Below are 22,128 nucleotides of genomic sequence, written 5' to 3' on the forward strand. Positions count from 1 at the left end.
CTTCCACTTTTTTCCTCTACTAGTTCTTTAGCCTGTGGAAAGTGTAATGGACTGAGGACATGAAGAGAAATTCCAAAGAAAACTTTGTTCTATATTTCTGTTTGTGTTAAAAATGGACAACCTTTGCTGGACTCCTAAAGCAGCCGAGGCAATTATATGATCAAATTTCCAGAAGCTTCTGAGCTCCTGCATTGTGTAGATGTTCCTTCGAAACCTTATACAAAGGTCTTTGTCTAAGATAACAAGGTGTAGAGCTGGATGAATAGAGCACACCAGGCAGCATCAGAGAAGCAGGAAAGCTGACGTTTTGGCTCTGGACCCTTCTTCAGAAAATTTTCAGCTTTCCTGCTCCTCTGATGCTGCCTGGCCTGCTGTGTTCATCCAGCTCTACACCTTGTTATCTCAGATTCTCCAGCATCGGCAGTTCCTACTAATTCAAGATCTTTGTCTACTCTGGATGAAGGAAAGCTTCAAAACCCATTATATTGAAGTAGGTGCTAGTGATTTGTAGTACCTCTTCACCTGCAATGGAAATCTGGGGAGGTAAACTGATACTTAATGACTTTTTATAATTTGCTCACCAAGGTGGTTCCTCAGCCCCTGAAATGCCTGTCTTTGTCACATGATGACATCTGAGTTTGTTGAATTGTTTAAATATAGAAATCTGGGACTTTATCTTGGTTGCTGTTTGATTCCATAGGGAAAGCAGGACTCTACGCTGAGTTGGTATCCTGACTTGCACCCTTTACTTTTGATTTCAAATTACTGGATGGAAAGAGGCCTGCATGTTGCACAAAGAAAGATGACAAAGGTTTTTGAGTAGATTTGTAGCTCGGGTTGTGGATGTTGTGGTTGGTTGGCTCGCCGAGCTAGTTCGTTGTTCCACAGACGATTCACAACAAACAAGACAACCTCTCCAAAGCACAGACACTACTAGCCAACAAGAACACATAGCGGCAAGTGGAGATAGACCCGACACCACAACCAGGCAACAAGATACTCGACACACTAAAGAGACTCAAACAGACCGGACAAATCAACAAAACAGACTTCTTAAGAATGAAATCAGAAGGAACTAACACACCCCGATTCTCTGGCCTCCCGAAGGTGCACAAACTGGAAGTACCCCTCAGACCCATAGCGTGCCTGGTAGGGAGACTATCACATAGATTAGCCAAGGAGCTACAAAGGAGACTAAAGCACCTCGTTAACAAGTCACCCCACTCAATCCACTCAGCCCAGGAGTTCCTCAATTCCATCAAGGACAAGAATAGACGACGAGGAGACCATGGTATCATTTGATGTTACTGCCCTATTCACACCAATAGACATACCACTAGCAAGAGAAACATTGGCACACTACAAAACAAGAACATGATCCCAGTGACACCACCCCGACAGACAACATGCTGAAACTATTGGATCTATGCCTCACGACCCACTTTACCTTCAATGGCCAAATCTACAAACAGACCAAAGAGACACCCATGGGGTCAGCTATCTCCAGACTAATAGCAAAAGCAGTGAAGCAGAGACTTGAAAGCATAGCCCTTCCGCTAATCCAACCGATACGCCACGTGGACAACACCTTCAATCACTATTAAACGGACCAAACTAGAGGAGACACATGAACTAATAAACAACACCCTCACCGGGATCAGATTCACCAGAGAAGAGGAAAAGAACAAACAGCTCCCGTTTCTGGACGTCATGGTAGAATGCAGGACCAATGCGGAATTCCTAACAAAGGTACACAGGAAAGCCACACACACTGACCAAGCACTAAATTTCAATAACAATCACCCTAACACACAAACGAAGTTGCATGAAAACTCTATTTAAACGGGCAACAACACAGAACTGCGCCAAAAAGAAGAAGAGTACCTCTTCCAAGTATTCAAAGACAACGGATACCGGAAAAACTGGGTATACTAATAACACCAGGAAGATACTGCATGCCCTGACACACACATCCCGCTACCTTACGTCAAGAACACATCTGAATTGACCACAAGACTCCTACGACCACTGGGCATCAGAGTAGCACACAAACCCACATCAACCCTTCGCCAACTGCTAACCTGAACCAAAGGCCCGCTACCCATAGTGGACAGGACCAATGTCGTATACAAGATTCCCTGCAAAGACTGCGACAAACATTACATTGGACAGACAAGAAGGAACTTAACCACAAGAGTACGCGAACATCAACTGGCAACAAATAGACATGACCAATACTCCCTCGTTTCCATCCATATGGATAAGGAAAACAACCGGTTCAATTGGGACAACAGGATCCTGGGACAGGTGAAGCAGAGCGGGAATTCCTAGAGGCCTGGTTCTCCATGAAGAAATCCATCAACAAACACATAGAGCTAGACCCCTTATACATTCCATTGTGAAGGAAAACCGGAAGTGAGATAATCCAGCTCAATGGACACCAGAGTTTAAATAACAGGCGGGAAAACACAATGGCGCTTCATCGGAGGCTGCACTGATGATGTTACCCAGCAGGGTAATGAAACGTCTGCGGAACAACAAACCAGCTCGGCAAGCCAACTGACCACAAAGATGACAAAGTCCAGCTCACCAAGAAAGCTGTTATTACATACTGACCTTGATGAAGTTATAATTCACATCAACTGATTGTTTAAAACACCTGAGGATTTACCAAAATGTGTAATTTCTGGCCTATCTGCTATCCTGTCGTCTTTAATCTCCTGGGAACTTGTATGTATGATGGAGTAGAAGAGTAATTCCCCCATATTTCAAATGTTTCATTAATAAATCCATCTTTGATTCCATGTTGGAAAAATCCCAGGGCCTGGGAAACACTCATCCAGCTACCTCAGTCAGGGACAGGAGTCACTGAATGAGGCAAGTGCCACAGGTGACCCTAATACACATTTCACTATATAATTCACTTTTATTTCTCAAACCATATTGTTATCAAAAACAGTTTCTGCTATGTTACAATACAATCTTTTATCATGAAAGCCTACTTGGAAGAAATTAGGAGTTGGCATCAGGTGGGGAGGCAACATAGGGAATGAGTTCTGAGGGTCAATGGCAGCAGTGGGATTGACTTCCAAGTGCCTGTGGTGGCAGTGGGAGCGAGTTCCGAGGGTCTGCATTGGCAGCAGCACTGAGACTCAAGGCTTTGAGGAAGGAGGCCTAGTTATAGAGAAGACTTTTAGATCTGGACGCTTCACCCTTCCTTCTTGGCTCTTTCTTGTTGTATTTCTGCTTTTTGGTTTTTTTAAAATTCTGCTTTTTGTTTCTTAGATGTTTGTTTTGGTTTTTGCATCTAAAACGGTTGTTTTCTAAGAATTCGGGTTTTTGTACCTAAAATGGTGACTTTATACATTTTTCACTGTTCTCCTGTACTTCTGTACTTGAATACATGTGACAATAAAACCTAATTCTAATTCTAGAAAGGAATAAACAATGCCTTACTGTCTCATGCTTAAGAATTGAAAATCAATTGTATTTTACATTTATATCCCTTTTATGGTAGCCTTTTGATGTGGTGACCTTGCGTCATCTTTTGTGGCTGAGTTTTTTTATTCTCTTGTGAGATGTGGGCATCCCTGCTGTCCAGCATTTAGTGCCTGTCCCTCGTTGCCCTTGAGTCTCATTTTGTTTTAAAATGCTGTGAAGTACAAGGAAAACAGGCTAGGAGTGGGCCATTCAGCCTCTCAATCTGTTCTCCCATTTAATGGGACCGTGTGGGATGTTAGATGAGTAAAGATGTTATGAGAACTCACTTGTATATAAGTAAGAGATACTCTTTTGAAATAAAGTCTAAGCAAGTCCCTTGACTGACTTAATTGGAAAAATGCATGTGACTAGTATTTAAAGAACTTTCTTAAATTCTGATTATTTTGAATTCTTTAATCCGACTTGATTGAAGATTCAGTAAGAGTTCCAAATGCTGTTAAACTTTCCCTGCAAAGGAAAACACATTGTCAAGAAACTTTTCAAATAGAAAGTAGAACTGAATTATCTTTAGTGAATTCCTTCCTTCAACCTTCTCAAGGAAACTAGAAAAGAATGAGATCACAACTGCATTTGAAAGGACCGTGTCTTTATTTTTCTGTAGTTTTGATTGTGGACTGGAAGGGTAAAGGAGTCTGTTAAAACCAAGGATTGTGGGAAGGATTGTTGCACTTTAAAAGTAGTTACTTTTGCAGGGGCTTATACATAAAAATTGATTAACCCCACAGAACTGTCCAACTTGTTCAAGACATGTCAAAAAGTGATAAGTGCCAAAACATGTATGAATTAGAGTGCTTTCCTCAATGCAATGTAGGCTACTATATAGAAAATTCAGGAATAGAAACACGTCTCTCCTTTGTGCATGAGTACTTGTGGATACTCAGTGAGTTGGCAGGGTAGGTGAATGGCGTAAGAGTGAAGGGTGTAAGTTGGCATTAATTTGGCATGAGGTATGAATGGCCATGGAGGAATGAGTAAAGGAATTAGGTGCATGGTTTGGCTGTTTGTTGGGATGGGAGGTCAAGATTGTAGGAGTGGTTCATACATCTTTTGGGATGTTGTCCAGGGCCTCCTTTGATGGATGGAAGTAAGGTGCCCTTTGGGGTCATGAAGAGGCATGCCTGTGTATTAAAAGTACAAAAGACTCATTGGGACTGGCAAAGAAACCAAGAAGGTGTCCAATAAATAAAGTGGAGTAAAGAAAGTGTTAGCCATTGCAGATCTTCTGTTCACATGATGATTCCATTGTAGACTTGTGCTCTTATGAGTGATTTTCCAAATTGTCATTATCACAATGACAATTGGCAAATTTGATAAATAGCTCCAACTACTTATTGAACAGAAGTTTTCTGACACAGCAATTTAGCACTAAACTGAAATATTTGCTTCCATCAAGGATGAGTTGAACAAACTTCTTGAGTACGTTTTTCAACAGTGCCATTATCAATAGACTGCTAACTTTATTTCCTGTCAGGGTGCCTTCTGATTACAGCCCATGCTGTAACAGGTGAGTTACATGGAGATGGAATGGCAAAGGGGTTGGTGGGGATGTATGAGTTGGCACTAAGTTGGCACAGCAGCTGTAAAGGGGTATGCAGATGATTTTAATAAATGTATTCACAGAATAAAGGCATTTAATGCAAACCTAATTGCCCAGTGGGTAGTTAAGGGTCAACCACATTGCTGTGGGTCTGGAGTCACATGTAAGCCAGACCAGGTAAGGATGGAAGTTCCCTTCCCTAAAGGACATTAGCGAATCAGATGGGTTTTTCTGACAATCAACAATGGATTCATGATCATTATTAGACTCCCAATTCCAGATTTTTATTGAATTCAAATTCCACCATCTGCTGTGGCACAGGTCCCAGGAACATTGCCTGGGTTAATTCCACCTGTTAGTTGAAACCAGCAATCATACCAGTAAGCCATCACCTCCCCTCTGCCATGAGTTGGAGTATATTGGAATGAGGGGGTGCTGTGGGAGACTGGTACAGTGACATGGTAGGAGACATGATGTGTGGATACAGGGGCATGGTTGGCAAGGATGGGGCATGGAGAGTGTAGGGATGAGAACAGGAGGAACAAGAACTGTTTTAATTTTTATTTTGCAACTTTTAACATGACTGGAGCCCCAAGACAGACTTGTTCTTTCTAGATCATCTGACCAGACTTCCAACACATCTCTCCAACATGGTTGAAAACCAGAAGAAATGTTGTTTGAATCTGGAGTTTCCTGTTTCTGGGGCTTTTTGTGAATTAGTTAGAGAGGAATATCATTAACATGGCTTCTTTCATTAGAAGTCAGATTTTGTGTTACGAATCATAGATTCATAGAATCATACAATGTAGAAGAGGCCCTTGAGCCCATTAAATCTGTATCACCAAAAATATTCTGGTGCCTTTTACCACCACCTTCTATCTCCTACCATTATCTAATTTTAGGATCCTACTTGCTGAGTTACCCTGGATTCCATGGGCTTTTACCTTTATCAGTTTCCCATGTGGGACCATGTCTACGGCCTTGCTGAAATCAAGGTAAATTGAATCAACTGCCCTACCTTCAATTACAGACTTGGTCACCTAGTCAAAAAACTCAACTAGAAATGTTAGATATGACCTCCCTCTGAGAAAGCCATGCTGACTATCCTTGATCAAACTTTACTTCTCTAAATGGACATTAATTTTTTCCTTTACTATTTTCTCCAACAGTTTTCCTCCCACTGATGTTAGACTCACTGGTTGAAGGTTCCCTGGTCTATCTCTACCATCCTTCTTGTAAAGTGGAACTACATTTGCAGTCCTCTGGCACTTCCCCTGTGGCCATACATGATTAAAAATTTGGGTCGGACCCCTATATTTCCTCCCCTATCTCCCACAACAGCCTGGGTTACATCTTTTCTGGACCTGGTCACATGTCCCCTTTTAAATCCACCAAAACCTCCCAGTACTTTCTCGGGTCTGGTAACCCTTCCTCAGAACCCGAAACCTCACCGGACCCAAAACGTTAACTGTTTTCTCCTCCACAGATGCTGCCAGACCTGCTGAGCTTTTCCAGCAACTTTGTTTTTGTTCCTGATTTACAGCACCCGCAGTTCTTTTGGTTTTTGTTCTCCAATACCTTCTCATTGCTTATACCAATTGCTCAACAATTTCATAGTCTATCTTCTCGAATTCTGTACTTTCATCCACCTCCTCCTGATTAAGATATTTAGTACTCATTTAAGTTTCTGCCAATGTTCTTTGGCTTCACACATAGATTGTCCCCTGGGTCCCTAATAGGTCCTTCTCTTTCCCGGGTAACTCTCTTTCCCCTTGATATACTTGTAGAATTTCCTGGGATTCTGCCTAATCTTGTCCACTGGTGTTTTTTCACACCCCTCTCCTCTAAATTGCTTTCTTGAACTCCCCTATACTTTGCGTACTGCTTTAGTTCCTTCTTTGTACTAGCTCTGTCTCTTTTCCTTTTTATTCTGCCATGAATATTTCTACACGTCCAGGGTTCTTTGGGCTTGTTGCTCCTCCATTTCATTCTAAAGGGAACATGTTGCACCTGTATTCCTCCCAGTGCATATTTGAATGCCTCACTGTTCTGCTGTGGATTTAACCACAAGTAGCTGTTCACAGTCTATTTTGGTCACGTCCTACTTTATTTTAATAAAATCTGCCAACCCCAATCCAAAGCCTTTTTTAGCTGATCATCTTTCTTATTTCCATAACAAATGTAAAGCGTATGGTGTTGTGGTCACTACCACTAAGATGTTCTTCCACTGTCACCTCAAACACCTGTCCAGTTTCATACCCCAGAATCCAGTCCAACACTGTACTGTCCCTCGTAGGGCCATCTATATGTTGACGTCAAAAGCTCCCCTACGTACATTACAAAAAAATCTGCTCCTTCTAAACTCTTCATACTTTGATTATCACCCTATTTTTGTTTGTACGTACCTTAGTGAATTGACTACATATCTGCTCCTCAATTGTCTGCTGACTGTATGGGGACCTACAATACACTCTTAACAATGTGACTGCCTAAGCTCCACCCACAAAGCCCCATTGGACGATGCTTTCAAGATATTATCCTTCCTCACTGCAGTAACTGACGACTTAATTGATAATGCAACACCGCTTCCTCTTTCACACCCTCCTCTGTCCTGCCTGAAGTCCCTGTACCCAAGAGGTTATGAATAGGCCATTCAGCCCCTTGAGACTGTTCCGCCATTTATATGATCACAGCTGATCATTGAGCTCAATACCTTAACCCTGTCCTCTCCACATATCTCTGAGCCACAAGGCCTATATCTACCTCCTTCTTGAAAACACATGTTTTGGCCTCAGCCACTTTCTGTGAGAGTGAAACTTTCCATGGTAGTGAAGTCCACAGGCTCATCATTCTGTGGGTGAAGAGATTTCTCTTCACCCCAGTCCTAAAAGATTTACCCTTATGCTTAAACTCTGATCCTGGTTCTGGACTCCTCCCCCTACCCCTAACAGGAATGTCCTTCCTGCATCTCACTTGTCTAGTCCTATTAGAATTTTATAGGTTTCTTTGAGATCCACCCAATTATTCTAAATTCTGGTGAATACAATTGCGACCAACTCCATCTCTCCTTGTGCATCTGTCCTGTCATCCCAGGAATCAATTTGGTAAATCTTGGCTGCACTCTCTGTATGGCAAGAGCATCCTTTCTTAGCTAAGGAGACCAAAACTGCAAACAATATTCTGAGTGTGGTCTCATCAATGTCCTGTATAACTGCAGTAAGATATCCTTGTTCCTGTACTTGAATCCTCTCATTATGAAGGCCAGCATACTGCTAGCTGCTACTGTGTGCTTAGTTTCAGCAACTGTAGCACAAGAACACTCAGGTCTCATTGAACATTCACCTCTCTCAATTTATAGCCATTCAAGTATTAATCTGCCTTCCTGTTTTTGCTACCAAAATGGATAACCTCACATTTATCCACGTCATACTGCACCTGCCATGAATTTGCCCACTCACTCAGCCTCAAATCACACTGAATCCTCCCCACAGCTCACCCTTCCACCCACCTTTATTGTCATCTACAAATTAGGAGATTTTACCTTTGGTAACATCATCTAAATCATTATTACATGTTGTTAATAGCTGGGGTCTAAGCACTATTCCATGCGAAAGCCCACTAGCCACTGCCTGCCATTTGGAAAAAGACCCTTTTATTCCTACTCTTTGTTTCCTGCCATTTCAATACACTACCCCCAATCACATGCACTTTAGTCGTTCACATTAATCTTTTGTGTGGGAGTCTGTTGAAAGCCTTCTGAAAGTCCAAGTAAACATGTCCATTGGCTCCCCTTGATCAACTATAGTAGTTACATCCTTGAAGAATTCCAGTAAATTTGTCAAGTATGATTTCTGTTTTGTAAATCCATGTAGATTGTGCCTGTTTCTACTACTGTTTACTAAGTGCTCTGCTATAAAATCCATGATAATGGACTCTAGCATCTTTCCCATTACCAATGTCAGACACACAGTCTATCAGCCTTTCTGCTCCTATGATGCTGCTTGGCCTGCTGTGTTCATCCAGCCCTGCACCTTGTTGTCTCGGATTCTCCAGCATCTGCAGTTCCTACTATCTCTGACACAGTCTATAATTCCCTGTTTCTCTCTGACTCCCTTTTTAATTAGTGGGATTACATTAACTATCCTTCAATCCGTAGGAACTATTCCAAGATCTAAAGAAACTTGGAAGATGACCACCAATGCATCCATTATTTCTACAGCCACTTCCTTAAGTACTCTGAGATGTAGATTATCAGGGCCTGTGGATTTATCAGCCTTCAATCCCATCAATTTCTTCACACAACTTCTCTACTCATGAAGATTGTTTTAGTTCCTCCCTGTCACCAAACCTTGTGTTTCCCATCATTTCTGGGGCATTATTCATGTTCTTCTTTGTGAAAGCAGAAGTATGAATTTAGTTCGTAAGCCATTTCTTTGTTCCCCATTATAAGTTCCCTGAATCTAACTGTAAAGAACCTGCATTAGTTTTCAGCAACCTTTTTCTCTTTACATACCTATAGAAACTTTTAGAGTCAATTCTTAGATTCCCCATAAGATTACTACACTCTATTTTCCCCTTATTAATCAATCCATTAGTCCTCCTTTGCTGACTTCTAAACTGTTGCCAATCCTCAGATTTATTGCTTTCTCTTGCCAATTTGTACATCTCTTTTTTGCATCTAATTCTATCTCTAACTTCCCTCAAAAGCCATGGTTTGGTGCCTGTTTTCTTTGCACTCTTACACCAGTCAGGAGTAAACAGTTTTTGTAATTCATCCATTCACTCTTTGAATGCTTGTCATTGCCTTATACACTGTCATTCCTTTCAGTAACATTTCCCAGTCCAGCATAGGCAAATCACACCTCATACTTTTGTAGTTTCCTTGATTAAGATTCAGGATCCTAGTCTCAGAATGAGCTACCTCATTCTCCATCTTGAGAAAGAATTCTGTTATATTACAGTCACTCATCCCCAAGGAATCTCTCACAACTACTTTACTAATTATTCCTTTCTCATTGCATAATACCCAGTCTAAGGTGGCCTGTTCGCCAGTTGGTTCCTCATCGTTTTGGTCCAGGAAATGATCCCGTATACACTCTAGGAATTCCTCCTCTATGGTATTGTGACTAAATTGATTCACCCAGCGTATATGCAGATTAAAATCACTTGTAATTACAGGTTTTCCTTTACCAATTTCCTGTTATTTGTGATTCCCAACATCACCGCTAGAGTCTGGTGGTCTACAAACAATCCCTACTAATGATTTTTAGCCCTTGGTATTTCTCAACTCTACTCACACAGCTTTTACATTGTCTGAGCTAATATCTCTCCTCAATTTTGTATTTGCATCTTCTTTAATTAGTTATGCAACTCCACTGCTTTTTCCTTTCTTTCTGTGCTTACTAAACACTGAGTACTCCTGGATGTTCAGTTCTCACTCCTGGTCACCCTGCAGTCATATCGAGGTCCCACCTTCCCCAGAAACAGTCCCAGTGATCCCAGAATCTAAAAGCTTCCCACCTGTACCAACTCTTGTGCCAGGTATTCATCTGCCCTGTTCTTCTATTTTTGTACTCCCTAGCACATCCCTTGTAATGCCGAGATTACAACCTTTATAGTTCTGCTCTTTAGTCTACTGTCTAGATCCCTGAGTTCATGATGCAAGAGCTCATCCTTCATTCTATCCGTATCATTGGTACCAATGTGCACTTTGACCCCGGAGTCGTGTCTGTGGCCACAGAAACACCTGTCTGTTCCCCTAACTTGATGAAGCCCCTGTCACTATTGTTTGTGCTTCCTTATTCCTCCCCTCCTACACAGTCAGGCTCTGTCTGCATTCCCTCAAAAACCGTCATTGGCTTCCAATGCAGAAAACCCATTTGTGATTGGGTCCCAAGGGATTCCTGCACGACCTGCTTGATTCACTTTGCTTAATTAGCCTAATAATGTTAACCTATGTTTTTGTAAATTCAGAAAATACCTATTGAAAGGAGTGAGTTTAATTTAAATAAATCAGGCAAGGAATTAAGAATAGATGGGATGAGGAAATAGCATTATTTAATTGTTTAGACTCTCATTACTGATAGAAAATTCCATTTGCTTCATGTCATTGTTGTGAAAATGGAATGGTATTATATATTTTTATTCCCGGTATAAGTTTTGGGAAGCACCATCTAGATGAAATCTTTTTCACACAAATGGATGAATTAGTAACAGGAAGAGGCCATTTCAGTCCCTTGAGCTTATTCTGCCATTCAATAAGTTTGTGACCATTGTGATTACAGCATCAACTCTTCTTTTTTGCCTACTTCGTACAACCTTTGATTCCTGTTTTTGTCAACAATCTATTAAACCCACCTTTAAATATTCAATTATTTTATTTCATGGCAAAAGCCTTTCAAAACATTGCTTTTCAAACTGACATGATTTTCAAACTGCAGCTTGTTTTAAATGTGGATCTAACACTTACTTGTAAACAAATAATTCCTCAGAGAGACTCTCTTTCAAGTGTTTAATGTTGTTGTTCTTTTGCTTCTGCACATCAAGTTCAGTTTTCAAGAGATTGACTTTTTCTTGCAGCTGCCTTTTTTGTTCCTGTTAAAATGATAAATCTCCATCTTATGTGATACTTTAAAGCATTTGAAGAATATTATGCATATTAAGACAATAATGCTGCAGAAGTATGCAATACAGAAGTTTGACCTCCACAGTCATGGTGTAGTAAAACAAATTGAGCTGCTTTAGGAACAGGAGTAGGCCAATCGAGCCTGCTCTGCCATTCAATATGATCATGGCTGATCAAACTCTTCAATGCCTTTTACTCATATTACTCCCATGACCCTTTACACCATTGACAATCAAAAATTTATTAACCTTTACTTATAGACATATTCAAGGACTGAGATTCACAACCCTCTGCTTTAAAAAAAAAACTCACCTTGGTCCTAAATGTCATCCCCTTGATATTTAAAATTTGGCCCCCGGTTCTAGAGTCCCCAAGCAGGGGAAACATCTTCCATGTGTCTACACAGTCTATCCATTTAGGTTTTTGGTGCCATTTTTGCAGTGATTGAGTCTTGCACATTGAAGGAATGGACAATTGCTGTAAGCCATGTAATGGTTTTTGAAAGACCATCCATTACTTATGTACAACCTTTTAATATACTTTCCAGTCCCAATTAGTTTACCCAACCTATATGCAAATTGAACCCATGGTGACTGTTGTGTATGCTACAAGTTTCTCTCATCTCCTGATTAATATCTTGTCTCCTTCAATCACTACTAATTAGTAGCCTTGAAATTACCCCAACAATGTCTGCTGTCCTTTTGCTTTTTCTTAATTCCTGCCAAACAGACTCCTCATATCCTCCAGACTGAAGATCCTCCTTTACTGATGTACTGATCCCATCTTAGATTATTGATCTAACTCCACCTCCTTTTCCTTCTTGTCTAGGAATAATCCTAAGGTTGCTGCTCTTGGGATCTTGCCTTTCAATTTTTTTCCTGTGTCTCTGAAATCTGCTTTCAGGACCTTCTCCCTCTTTCTACTGATGTTGGCACCAATGTGGATCACTCCCTTTAGCAGGATTTCCTGCAGCTACTCTGTGACGGCCTTGGCCCCAGTAACCGGGAGGCAGCACACCATCCTGGGGTTGTGTTTTCATGTTGTCTGAAGTGTCTGTCTGATCTCCTGACTGTGAAATCCCCGTACACTATTACCCTTCCATTCCTTGGTGCCATGGATTTGTCTTTGGCTGCGCTCACCATCAGTCTTCCAGTTTCCAAATGGAATTAGCAAGCATGGTAGACCCAGGGGACTCCTGCACTACCTGCCTGGTTGTCTCCCATTCTCTCTCTGCCTGTAAGATTCTAATCTGTGGTGTGACCACAGTCCTGTATCTCCTGGAGATGCCATAGAGACTCCAGCCACTGCAGCTGGTCGCTGTTCCTGTAGGTGTTTGTCTGGGATACATGGTGTGTCCATGACTTCACACACTCTGCACCATGTATGCTCCACTGATCTGCCATCCCAGTGATGCTGAGAACTATTTCTTACCCTTAAAATAAATATAAACTTCCCATAAAAACCTACCATTAACTTAATTCTGCTTGCCTCAATTTAACTCTAAATCTCCTTCCATTTTATTTCATTATTTTAATTTGATTTGATTTAATTTAACTTTTACTTCCCTTTTGCTAGTGTTCCTTTCTGAAATCCAAGTAGTTGCTTCTTTGTTATAAACTTTTAGCTTCAGATAATTTGACCTCGATTCCCGACAACAATTTCTCACCAACCAATAAACCTAGGCATTCTCTGTGACATCACCCTTGGATATTTTACACACTCGATCTCTCTTGGTGTTGTGTTCAGAATGAAGCCATTCCCCCCTCACCACACCTGTCAAACTTTGTAGGATATTATGCTCTGAAGAAGAGTCATACCAGATTCAAAACATTAACTTTGTTTTTTGCTCCACGGATGCTGCCAGACTGGCTGAGTTTCTCTAACATTGTGTTAGTTTCAGATTTCCAACATCCACAGTATTTTGTCTTTATTCTCAGTAATAGTGACTATGAAACTATTGTTTATCAAAATCCAAATGACTTGCTGCTGTGCTTACCCAATCTGGTCTCTATGTGAGTCTAGATTGACAGTGGTGTGGGTAAGTGAGACTCTCAGTTCAAAGACGATTGGAGATGGTCAATGATCATCCTGTTAGTGATTCCCGTTCTCAGTGAAAGAATCGACAATAAAAGCTATGGACAACTGCACGGTTCAGGTCGATTGCAAGGGGCATGGAATGTTGATTGGATCGGCAATCCATTGGGATCCCAGGGGTTGGTCAGGAAGGTGCTTTGGTGCAGGATGGTGGATTTGAGCCTAACAGATGGGTTACAATAGAAAGCTTTCAGGGGTGTGGGCCATTTCCTCAAACCCAGAAGTTCCCTGGATCCAGGAAACGGAGGGAAGCCATCGACCAGCTCAATCCACCAAGCCCCCTCCTTGGGGAAAGCTGTCAGAATTTCCAATCTATGGTTAAAAGTGAAATTCTAAAATTGGAATAATAATACAAATGATTAATCCTCTGTACCGTAAATTCTGTGGTTCTATACAAATGAAGCTTACAGCCTCATTATCATCTCGGATGCTGCAAGCCACCTTCTTGGAGCTGATTGGTAATTTCTCACCTTCAGAAATAAACAGATTTGAAGAAGAATTTTAAACATTTTATACCCCCCAGTAGCCCATTGCGCCCCTTTACCCTCTCACTATCTTCAACACCACTATCCCAAACCCCCTCCGCCACTGTTCCTCACCACCATCAACTCCAGCCCCAACTTAGAGCCCCATCACACCCCCATCCCCACCATCCCACCCCATTGCCACTAACACCCACACCCTTCCCATGTTTTGGGTTAAAATTTAGTTTGAGGTTAAAGCCTTGTTTGAATTGGGACAAGCTCCATCTTGTATTTTTTTTTCTACAATAGCAAGAACATCTTTGTATAATCAGTAATTATAACCTTTAATTAATTTAATGATTGTAATAAATTCAAGGTTTTGTAGAGAGATTGTTTTCACTGGGGTCTGCTTATTTCTATAAGAAGTTTTGCTCATTCCTCATACTTTCTGTCCTGAAGGTCTCTCATCAGGCTGAGGCTAATATCTCAATCACAGTCAGTCAGGAAGATATGAGGATAGTAGTGATGTTTCAGGGTCTGGTCAAAGTGATTGCTTTTCTAGCCTGAAGGAAGGTATTTTGTGCTAAGGGTTGAACCTACTTCTGTTCTTTTCTGATATTCAACTTGCCAATTCCTGGCTGGGATCATGTAATAGTCAACAAGAGTGGGAGGTCTAGACTTTTGTTGTTTTGCTTCTCCCTCATTGAGGAACTCTGAGATCAACAAGGATGACAAACATTAATCAAAGTAGACCTGAACATGAACTTGGAAGTTTTCTAATCTCAAAACACAAACAATGGGAGCACAATTAGGTCATTGGGCTCCTTGAGCCTGCTCTAGCATTCCAGAAAGTGATGGTCTCATCTCCACTGTTCTGTGCACCTTGCAGCCAGTAATTCCTCCCCACTTAGACCCCAAACACTACATAACCTTTGACTCACTTGGAGGTCAGATAATATCTGATGATAATATTCACTCCTCTTAATGAAGAGAATTCCACAATCTAACAGCTCTGAGAGAACAAATTCCTCTTCTTCTGTTTTAAATGGGAGTCTCCTTTTGAAATTCTGCAAACTAGCTCTAGATTCCTTTGTTATTTAAGGATCTGAAATAGTTAATGTCAAAGAGTGGCTTTAATATTACCCACTATGATGATCTCATCACTGGTCAGGGACAGGAAAGAAATAAGACTGACGCACCTGGGTCTCTCATGGTCTCTGTCACAACGTCTGTCATATTAGTGAACTTTTTGTTGCTATCCTGCAACAAACTCCACCTTGTTAAGACAACAGCCTCTTCTTTGATTACCAAGCAGTTTCTCTGTTCCACATCAGGCAAAGCAGGTTGTGTTGTAGATCCCTACCAGGAAAGGGAATGGTAGCAGCAAATTGTCCTTCTCATGAGCAGGATATAGAGTGCTCATACATCATGGTGACACTTGGTGTGGGCTCTGTTTCACTGCCTCCTACACTGTGGGAGCAGTGAGGGGCTGGTAATACCTTCAGACACCGATTTAAGAAGCTGCACATTCAGTCACGCAGAAGGTGGGAGAGCTAAACTTTCACCGGCCCTTCAGAAGTGAAACTTGGGGTAAAATTCAACAAAGTTTACATAGAAACTTGAAGGAGGACTAGGCCATTTTGGCCTTTGAACCTGCTGTGCTATTCAATATGAACATTGCTGATCATCCAACTCAGGCCCCTATTTCCACTTTCTCTTCATATCTGATATTTCCTTGAAAATGTTCAATGTTCTGGGCCTCAACTGCTTTCTGTGGCAGAGAATTCCACAGACTCACCCCTCTGTGGGTGAAGAAATTTCTTCTCCTCTCAGTCCTAAATGGCCTTTAGATAGTGAGCTCTGCTTCTGGACTCCCTGGGTCATTGGGAATATTCTTCCTGTGTTCACTCTGTCTAGTCCTGTTAGAGTTTTCTAGGTTTCTATGAGGTCTATGAGTTTCTACAGTCAGTGGTAAAAGCATTTCAGACCTGACAAGAGACACACTGCAGCAGGAAGAGCTCAGATCTTCCCAGAGTTGGTTATCGATCTCTCAGGAAGTTCTAGATTACATTGGGTGCTGGTGATCTGGACATCAGAGGATCTGTGATTGAGGTAAAAATCTCTGGTGGCCAAGGGGACAGATTTCCAGGCTGGGATAGTGAGAAGTGAAGAAATGTACTTCCGGCTCATAGGGAGTGGGCAACACAAGGCAGTTCTACAGTAAGGGAAATCAAAGAGCACAAAGGCATTTTAAAATGAGGCTTCAGACCTGAGAATGGCACAGAGCCAGAATGAGCCTGATAAAGGGGCAGATTAGAAACCTATGCAGACAAAGTTATGGCTCAGTGGTTGGCACTGCTGCCTCACAGAACCAAAGCCCTGGGTTTGATTCCATTCTCAGGTGATAGTCTCTGTGGAGTTTGTATGTTCTCTCTGTGTCTGTGTGGGCTTTCTCTGGTTTCCTCCCACAGTCCAAAGATGTGTAGGTTAGGCTGTTTGGCTATGCTAAATTGTCCTGTAGTATCCAAGTAAATGCAGGCTAGGTGGGTTAGCCATGGGAAAAGGTGGCGTTACAGGGACAGGGTGGGTCTATCTGGGAATGCTCTTCAGAGGGTTGGTGTAGTCTCAATGGGCTAAATGGCCTCTATCTGCACTGTAAAGATTCTATGATTATAAATCTAATGGAAGAAGAAAATTAAATTAAACAATGGTAAAGGTGGAAAGCAATTATTCAAACTGCAGACAGTAGGAATTATTTGGAAAAAAATGATTAAAGGAAGGGAATTCATCTCATAAAGACATGAATATTGAGAGTAATTTATTGAAACTGTCATTAGAAAGGGAATTGTTGTTAAAGCTGAAAATGGAGCGATTTATTTAGTGAAATCGTTCAAGGAAACAGAAATTGTTCCAGGAAAGTTGTTAGAATGACTTTTTCTTTAACATTCACTAACAGGATGGGAGCATTGCCCATCCCTAATTGCTCAGAGGGCAGTTAAGAGTCAACCACATTGCTGTGGGTCTAGAATCACATGTAGGCCAGACAAGGTAAGGATGGCAGTTTCCTTCCCTAAAGGACATTAGTGAACCAGATGGATTTTCTGACAATTGACAATGGATTCAAGGTCATCGTTAGACCCTTAACTCCAAATTCTTAATTGAATTCAAATTCCATTACCTGCCATGGTGGGATTTGAACCCAAATTCTCCAGGACATTACCTGGGTCTCTGGTTTAATAGTCTAATAATATTACTAGGCCTTTGTCAGTAATAACATTGCCAGGAAGATTTCATTTCAGAAATGGGCCAATTTGAACACAGAGTTGAACATTTTTTTGAAGAAGATTTTAAGGATATAGAATAGTTTCAAATTCGATACTGGACCAGAAGCTGAACAAGTTCATGCACTTCTCCTATAATTGGGAGTATAGCTGATGACGCCATCACTATGTGAAAGAAATCTAAGCAGTAAAACGTTGTCCAGTTGAATTCTTCTGAGAGATAAGGGAAACCTTGAGACATTTAGTTCTGAAGTCAGAGACTTGGGGAGATGGAGTTGTTGTAAAAGTAATTATATACATTATGTGTATATTATAGAACATATATGTACTATGAACCAAAACATTCATCATGGGAAAGGTTTGGGAGAGATATTATATGACGATGTAGGAGGCTGAAAGGATTAATGCTGGGGAGTGCCTGTTGGGGTTGCCCATGACTGAGTAGCTCAAAATGGCCGATGGCTGCCTATGGCTATTGTAGCAGAACATGGCTGACAGTAGTTAGAAGGCTTAGGAAAAATGCTTAATGTAGTTTTCACAAGTAGAACAACAGTAGCTCTGTAGCCTCAAGGTTACTGGACTGAGACAGAATATGCAGCTGCAGTTCCTTATGCATAAGACATAGGTAAGAACATTTCACACTACTTAGTTATTTCTTGTGAATTATTTACAATATTAAGAGTAGGTTTTAGTTAAAATCCTTCAGACAATCATAGATACAGATCCCAAAGTAGTTATAGATCCACTTACATACAAAAAATTACTGACAGCGTTAGATGAAAAGATTCAAACCAGTTTCAGACAGTAAACACAGCCCCCCATATCATTACACAGAGAAAAGAATCATAGGTACAGAAATTTTCAGACATTGGAATGTGGACTGAATGAACACAATTTGGACACAACTTGTTAGCTAAAGAATTTTAACATTTGGTGTAACCACATAACTTTGTTGGAACTGATCAAAATCACCACTGTTTTGTATTTCCTGTAATAAGGAATTTAAAAGGTCCTGAAGTAATAGGCAAATATCCATTAATTGGCAGTTAACACAGCACAGCTGGCAAATGTTACTTGAATACAGTATCCATGTGAAAAGCCTCTGGAAGGGAGATAAGAGAGTCTGGTAACATCATGAAACTATGGAGAACCAGAGGTGGACCACAAACCTGTCCATCTCTTTGTCGTTCAGTGATATGATTAGCTTAATTGGAAATACATTGAAATTGCTGGGTGCGGCAGTACTTCCTTTGGATTAAAGACTATCAACAGTTAAACTGTGTAGAGCAAGTACATTTCTGAGGCAAGCTTGAACTGTGTAAAGATGGCGTCGCAGAGAGCCAGTTATGAAGGGATATCTCAGCTCTGCTGACCAATAACAAACAAGGTGGGGGGTGGTGGGGCATGTTCACTCTAAGTTTAAACTGTCTAAGTTAAGACATTCTGAAGCTTTTCATTTGCAACTTGGACTCTCATTGGAAACTATGAGCTCTAACAGTGTCTTAAGCACCATCCACTATGATGTTGTTCATATGGACTTGGCTGGACAATAACTAGTCCAAAGCAGTAAGACACACAATCTGAATCTCCCACTTAGTCTCTGTCACAATGTTCATCACATCAGTGTAACTTGTTGCTATCCTGCAACAAATGACATTTTGTTTAAGATTGGAGCCTGTTCTCAATAGACCATCTTGTGGTTTTCCTCTCCTATGACAGACTCTGCAAGTCCTGTTGTAGACCCCTAACCTGAAAGAGAGTACCTTCTAGTGAGCAATAGTCCAGAGAGCTCAGACACCATGGTGAGCAGGGGTATGATTAATTATACAACGCTCCTCAGAGAGAGATAGTTCATCTCCATGTTTACTCTGTCAATTCCCTTTAGAATCGTATATGATTCAATAAGGTCAGCTCCTACGCTTCTGAATGCCAATGAGTTCAGACCAAATCTGCTCAACAGTTTCTCATTCATTCCACGAATCTGCCTGGTGAACCTTCTCTGAACGGTCTCTGATGCTAATATATAAGTCTAATGCTAGTACATCACTATTACATAAGGAGACCAAACTGTATACATTACTGCGAGTGTGGTCTCACGAATTCCTTGCGCAATATGACTAACACTCCCCTACCCTAGCAGGAGCAGATGGTGGTGTCATAGAAATGTCACTAGACTAGAATTCAGAGGCCCAGGATTAGGCCCTGGTGATAGGGCTTCAAATTTCATCCTCGGTATCTGAATTCAGTTCTGTAATTTTTTTAAAAATGTATTCATTTTGTGGGATGTGTGTCACTGGCTGGCCAGCATTTATTACCTGTCACTAACAGCCCTGTCTGGGATATAAACCTAGAAACAGAAGTTGCTAATTACTGAGATATACAGAATCAGACACCACAGTAGAGGCCTTTCTGTCCTTTGAGTCAGTACTACTAAATCTATACTAGTCCCAACGTAATTGATGTCAAACTAACACTGAAATCCATGAACTCTGTTATTCAATGTGGGGTGGGGCAATGTCTTTTTGGAACAATGGAAGCCTCCTGTTAGCACAAAATACCACTTGCAAATCTGCTCCCTTGTAGCAGTGTGGAATGGGGTATTAAATCTGTGCACCAAACTGCCCAGAGCTTGGAGAAACTGTAGCACTCTTACTTTCTCCATAACAGTGACTCAGCCAGAGTCGATTTTCCAACCGTCTGAATTCTCACATTTGAATTGATTTTCAAAACGCATCTCTTTTTTCACCAAGATTCAACCTCTGTATGATAATAGAACATGTATTTATAGCCTATAGCTCTTAATAGAAATTAAAATAAGAAGGATCAAACTAAAATTAAATTGAGAATTTTTTGAATGTTTTGCTTAACTCTCTCCTAGTTCAATTCTTAAAATATTCTGCTTTGTTACCTGATATTGCAGAATGTTCTCAGCCCACTTTCTCTCAATAAATTGCATCTGTTCTTCAAAGCATTGTCTCCTTGTGTTTAGTTTTGTCACCTGCTCCTGCAGAGGTTGCAACTGTTTTCTGAAATTTTCAATTTCTTGCAATGTGCGTTTAAGTGATTCGGCTCTGGTCTTATTCCAATTCAGCAGATTTCTCACTTTAGATTCATAGTATTTTTCCAGCCATTGCCACTGTTCTCCGAACAAGCTTTGAAATTCTTCATTTGTTTGATGACTGTTTGTCAGGGACAGCATATTCCTCCCATTTCTAATACTTTCCAACTGATGAATCATTTGGTTTATTTCTTTCTGGTGGCAATGTTTAAGAACAGCCAATTCATCAGAAAGTGTCTGTGCCCTGGATTCTAGTGTTTCCCGTTGCGATGTAATTAGGGGCAAGTCCTGTTTATTGATGTGTAATTCATATTTACAAGTCATTTGAGCTTTAGTGATCTTAAACAAGGTTTTTTTTGTGCATGTCATTTCTTCTTTGAAGTTATCACATTCAATCTCTGCCTTTGATTTAGTTTGGTAAAGCTTCAAGAGTTCAGCCCTCAAATTACCAATCTCTTTATGCACTGGCTCCTTCATGAAGCTTAATTCTTTGATAAGATTCTCCCTTTCTTCCAGAAGTTCTCCAACACTGTCTATACATTCCTGGAAACGTTTTCCTACTGCTTGCAGTGAATCAACGTTCCTGATAATCTCAGCAGGAGGATCCTCTTGGAAATCATTCATTTTATCCTGGGATCATAGAAAAGTGAAATATTGAGATTATATTCATAGAATCTCTACAGTGCAGAAAGAGGCCATTCAGCCCACAGAGTCTGCACTAACCCTCTAAAAAGCATCACACCCTGGTTCAGTAACATCCTTCAGGAAAATAAATCTGCCACCCTCACCTGGTCTGGCCTACATGTGATTCCAGACCCACAGCAATGTGGTTGATTCTAAAGTGTCCTCTGAAATGGCTTAGCAAACCACTGAGTTGTACCATTCGCTACAAAGTCTCAAGGAAATGAAACCAGATCGACCTAGGCATCGGAAAGACAATGGCAGAAACGGTTCTGTTGACCACACAAAGTCCCCCTTACTAACATCTGGGAGTTTAGAGCTGTCTCACAGACTAGTCAAGCAACAGCCTGATTATAGTCATACTCACGGAATCATACCTTACAGACAATGTCCCAGACACCACCATCACCATCCCTGGAAATGTCCCACTGCTACAGACCCAGCAGAGGGGGCGGCACAGCGGTATACAGTCGGGAGGATGTTGCTCTGGGAGTCCTCAACATTGACTCTGGACCCCATGAAGTCTCATGGCTTTGGGTTAAACATGGGCAAGGAAACCTCCTGCTGATTACCACATACCGTCCTCCCTCAGCTGATGAATCAGTATTCCTCCATGTTGAACAACACTTAGAGGAAGCACTGAGGATGGCAAGGGCACAAAATGTACTCTGGGTGGGGGATTTCAATGTCCACCACCAAGAGTGGCTCGGCAGCAGTACTACTGATTGAGATAGTTGCGTCCTAAAGGACATAGCTGCTAGACTGGGTCTGCGGCAGGTGGTGAGGGAACCAAAAAGAGGGAAAAACATACTCAACCTCATCCTTACCAATCTGCCAGCTGCAGTTGCATCTGTCCATGACAGTATTGGTAAGAGAGACCATCACAC

General features: G+C 41.2%; 1 protein-coding gene across 1 annotated transcript; it reads right to left on the bottom strand.

Moving 5' to 3' along the window:
• Positions 1–3,893: 3,893 nt before the first annotated feature.
• LOC109925645 (syncoilin-like) lies at positions 3,894–21,184 on the bottom strand. Its single transcript, XM_048612901.1, has 3 exons — positions 20,411–21,184; positions 11,508–11,632; positions 3,894–3,948 (listed from the first exon to the last, which is right to left on the bottom strand). Exons 1-3 carry the CDS (start codon positions 21,182–21,184, stop codon positions 3,894–3,896), a joined length of 954 nt encoding a protein of 317 aa, XP_048468858.1.
• Between the last annotated feature and the right edge of the window lie 944 nt (positions 21,185–22,128).

Source organism: Rhincodon typus, chromosome 27 (assembly GCF_021869965.1).
Source record: "Rhincodon typus isolate 14 chromosome 27, sRhiTyp1.1, whole genome shotgun sequence".
Taxonomy (NCBI): Eukaryota; Metazoa; Chordata; class Chondrichthyes; order Orectolobiformes; family Rhincodontidae; genus Rhincodon; species Rhincodon typus.

Coding starts and splice junctions, on each gene's coding strand:
- LOC109925645 (XM_048612901.1), bottom strand. CDS start 21,184: ATGAATGATTTCCAAGAGGATCCTCCTGCTGAGATTATCAGGAACGTT. Junction 11,633..20,410: donor AGAACATTCTGCAATATCAG/GTAACAAAGCAG, acceptor TCATTTTAACAG/GAACAAAAAAGGCAGCTGCA. Junction 3,949..11,507: donor GAGGAATTATTTGTTTACAA/GTAAGTGTTAGA, acceptor TTTCCTTTGCAG/GGAAAGTTTAACAGCATTTG.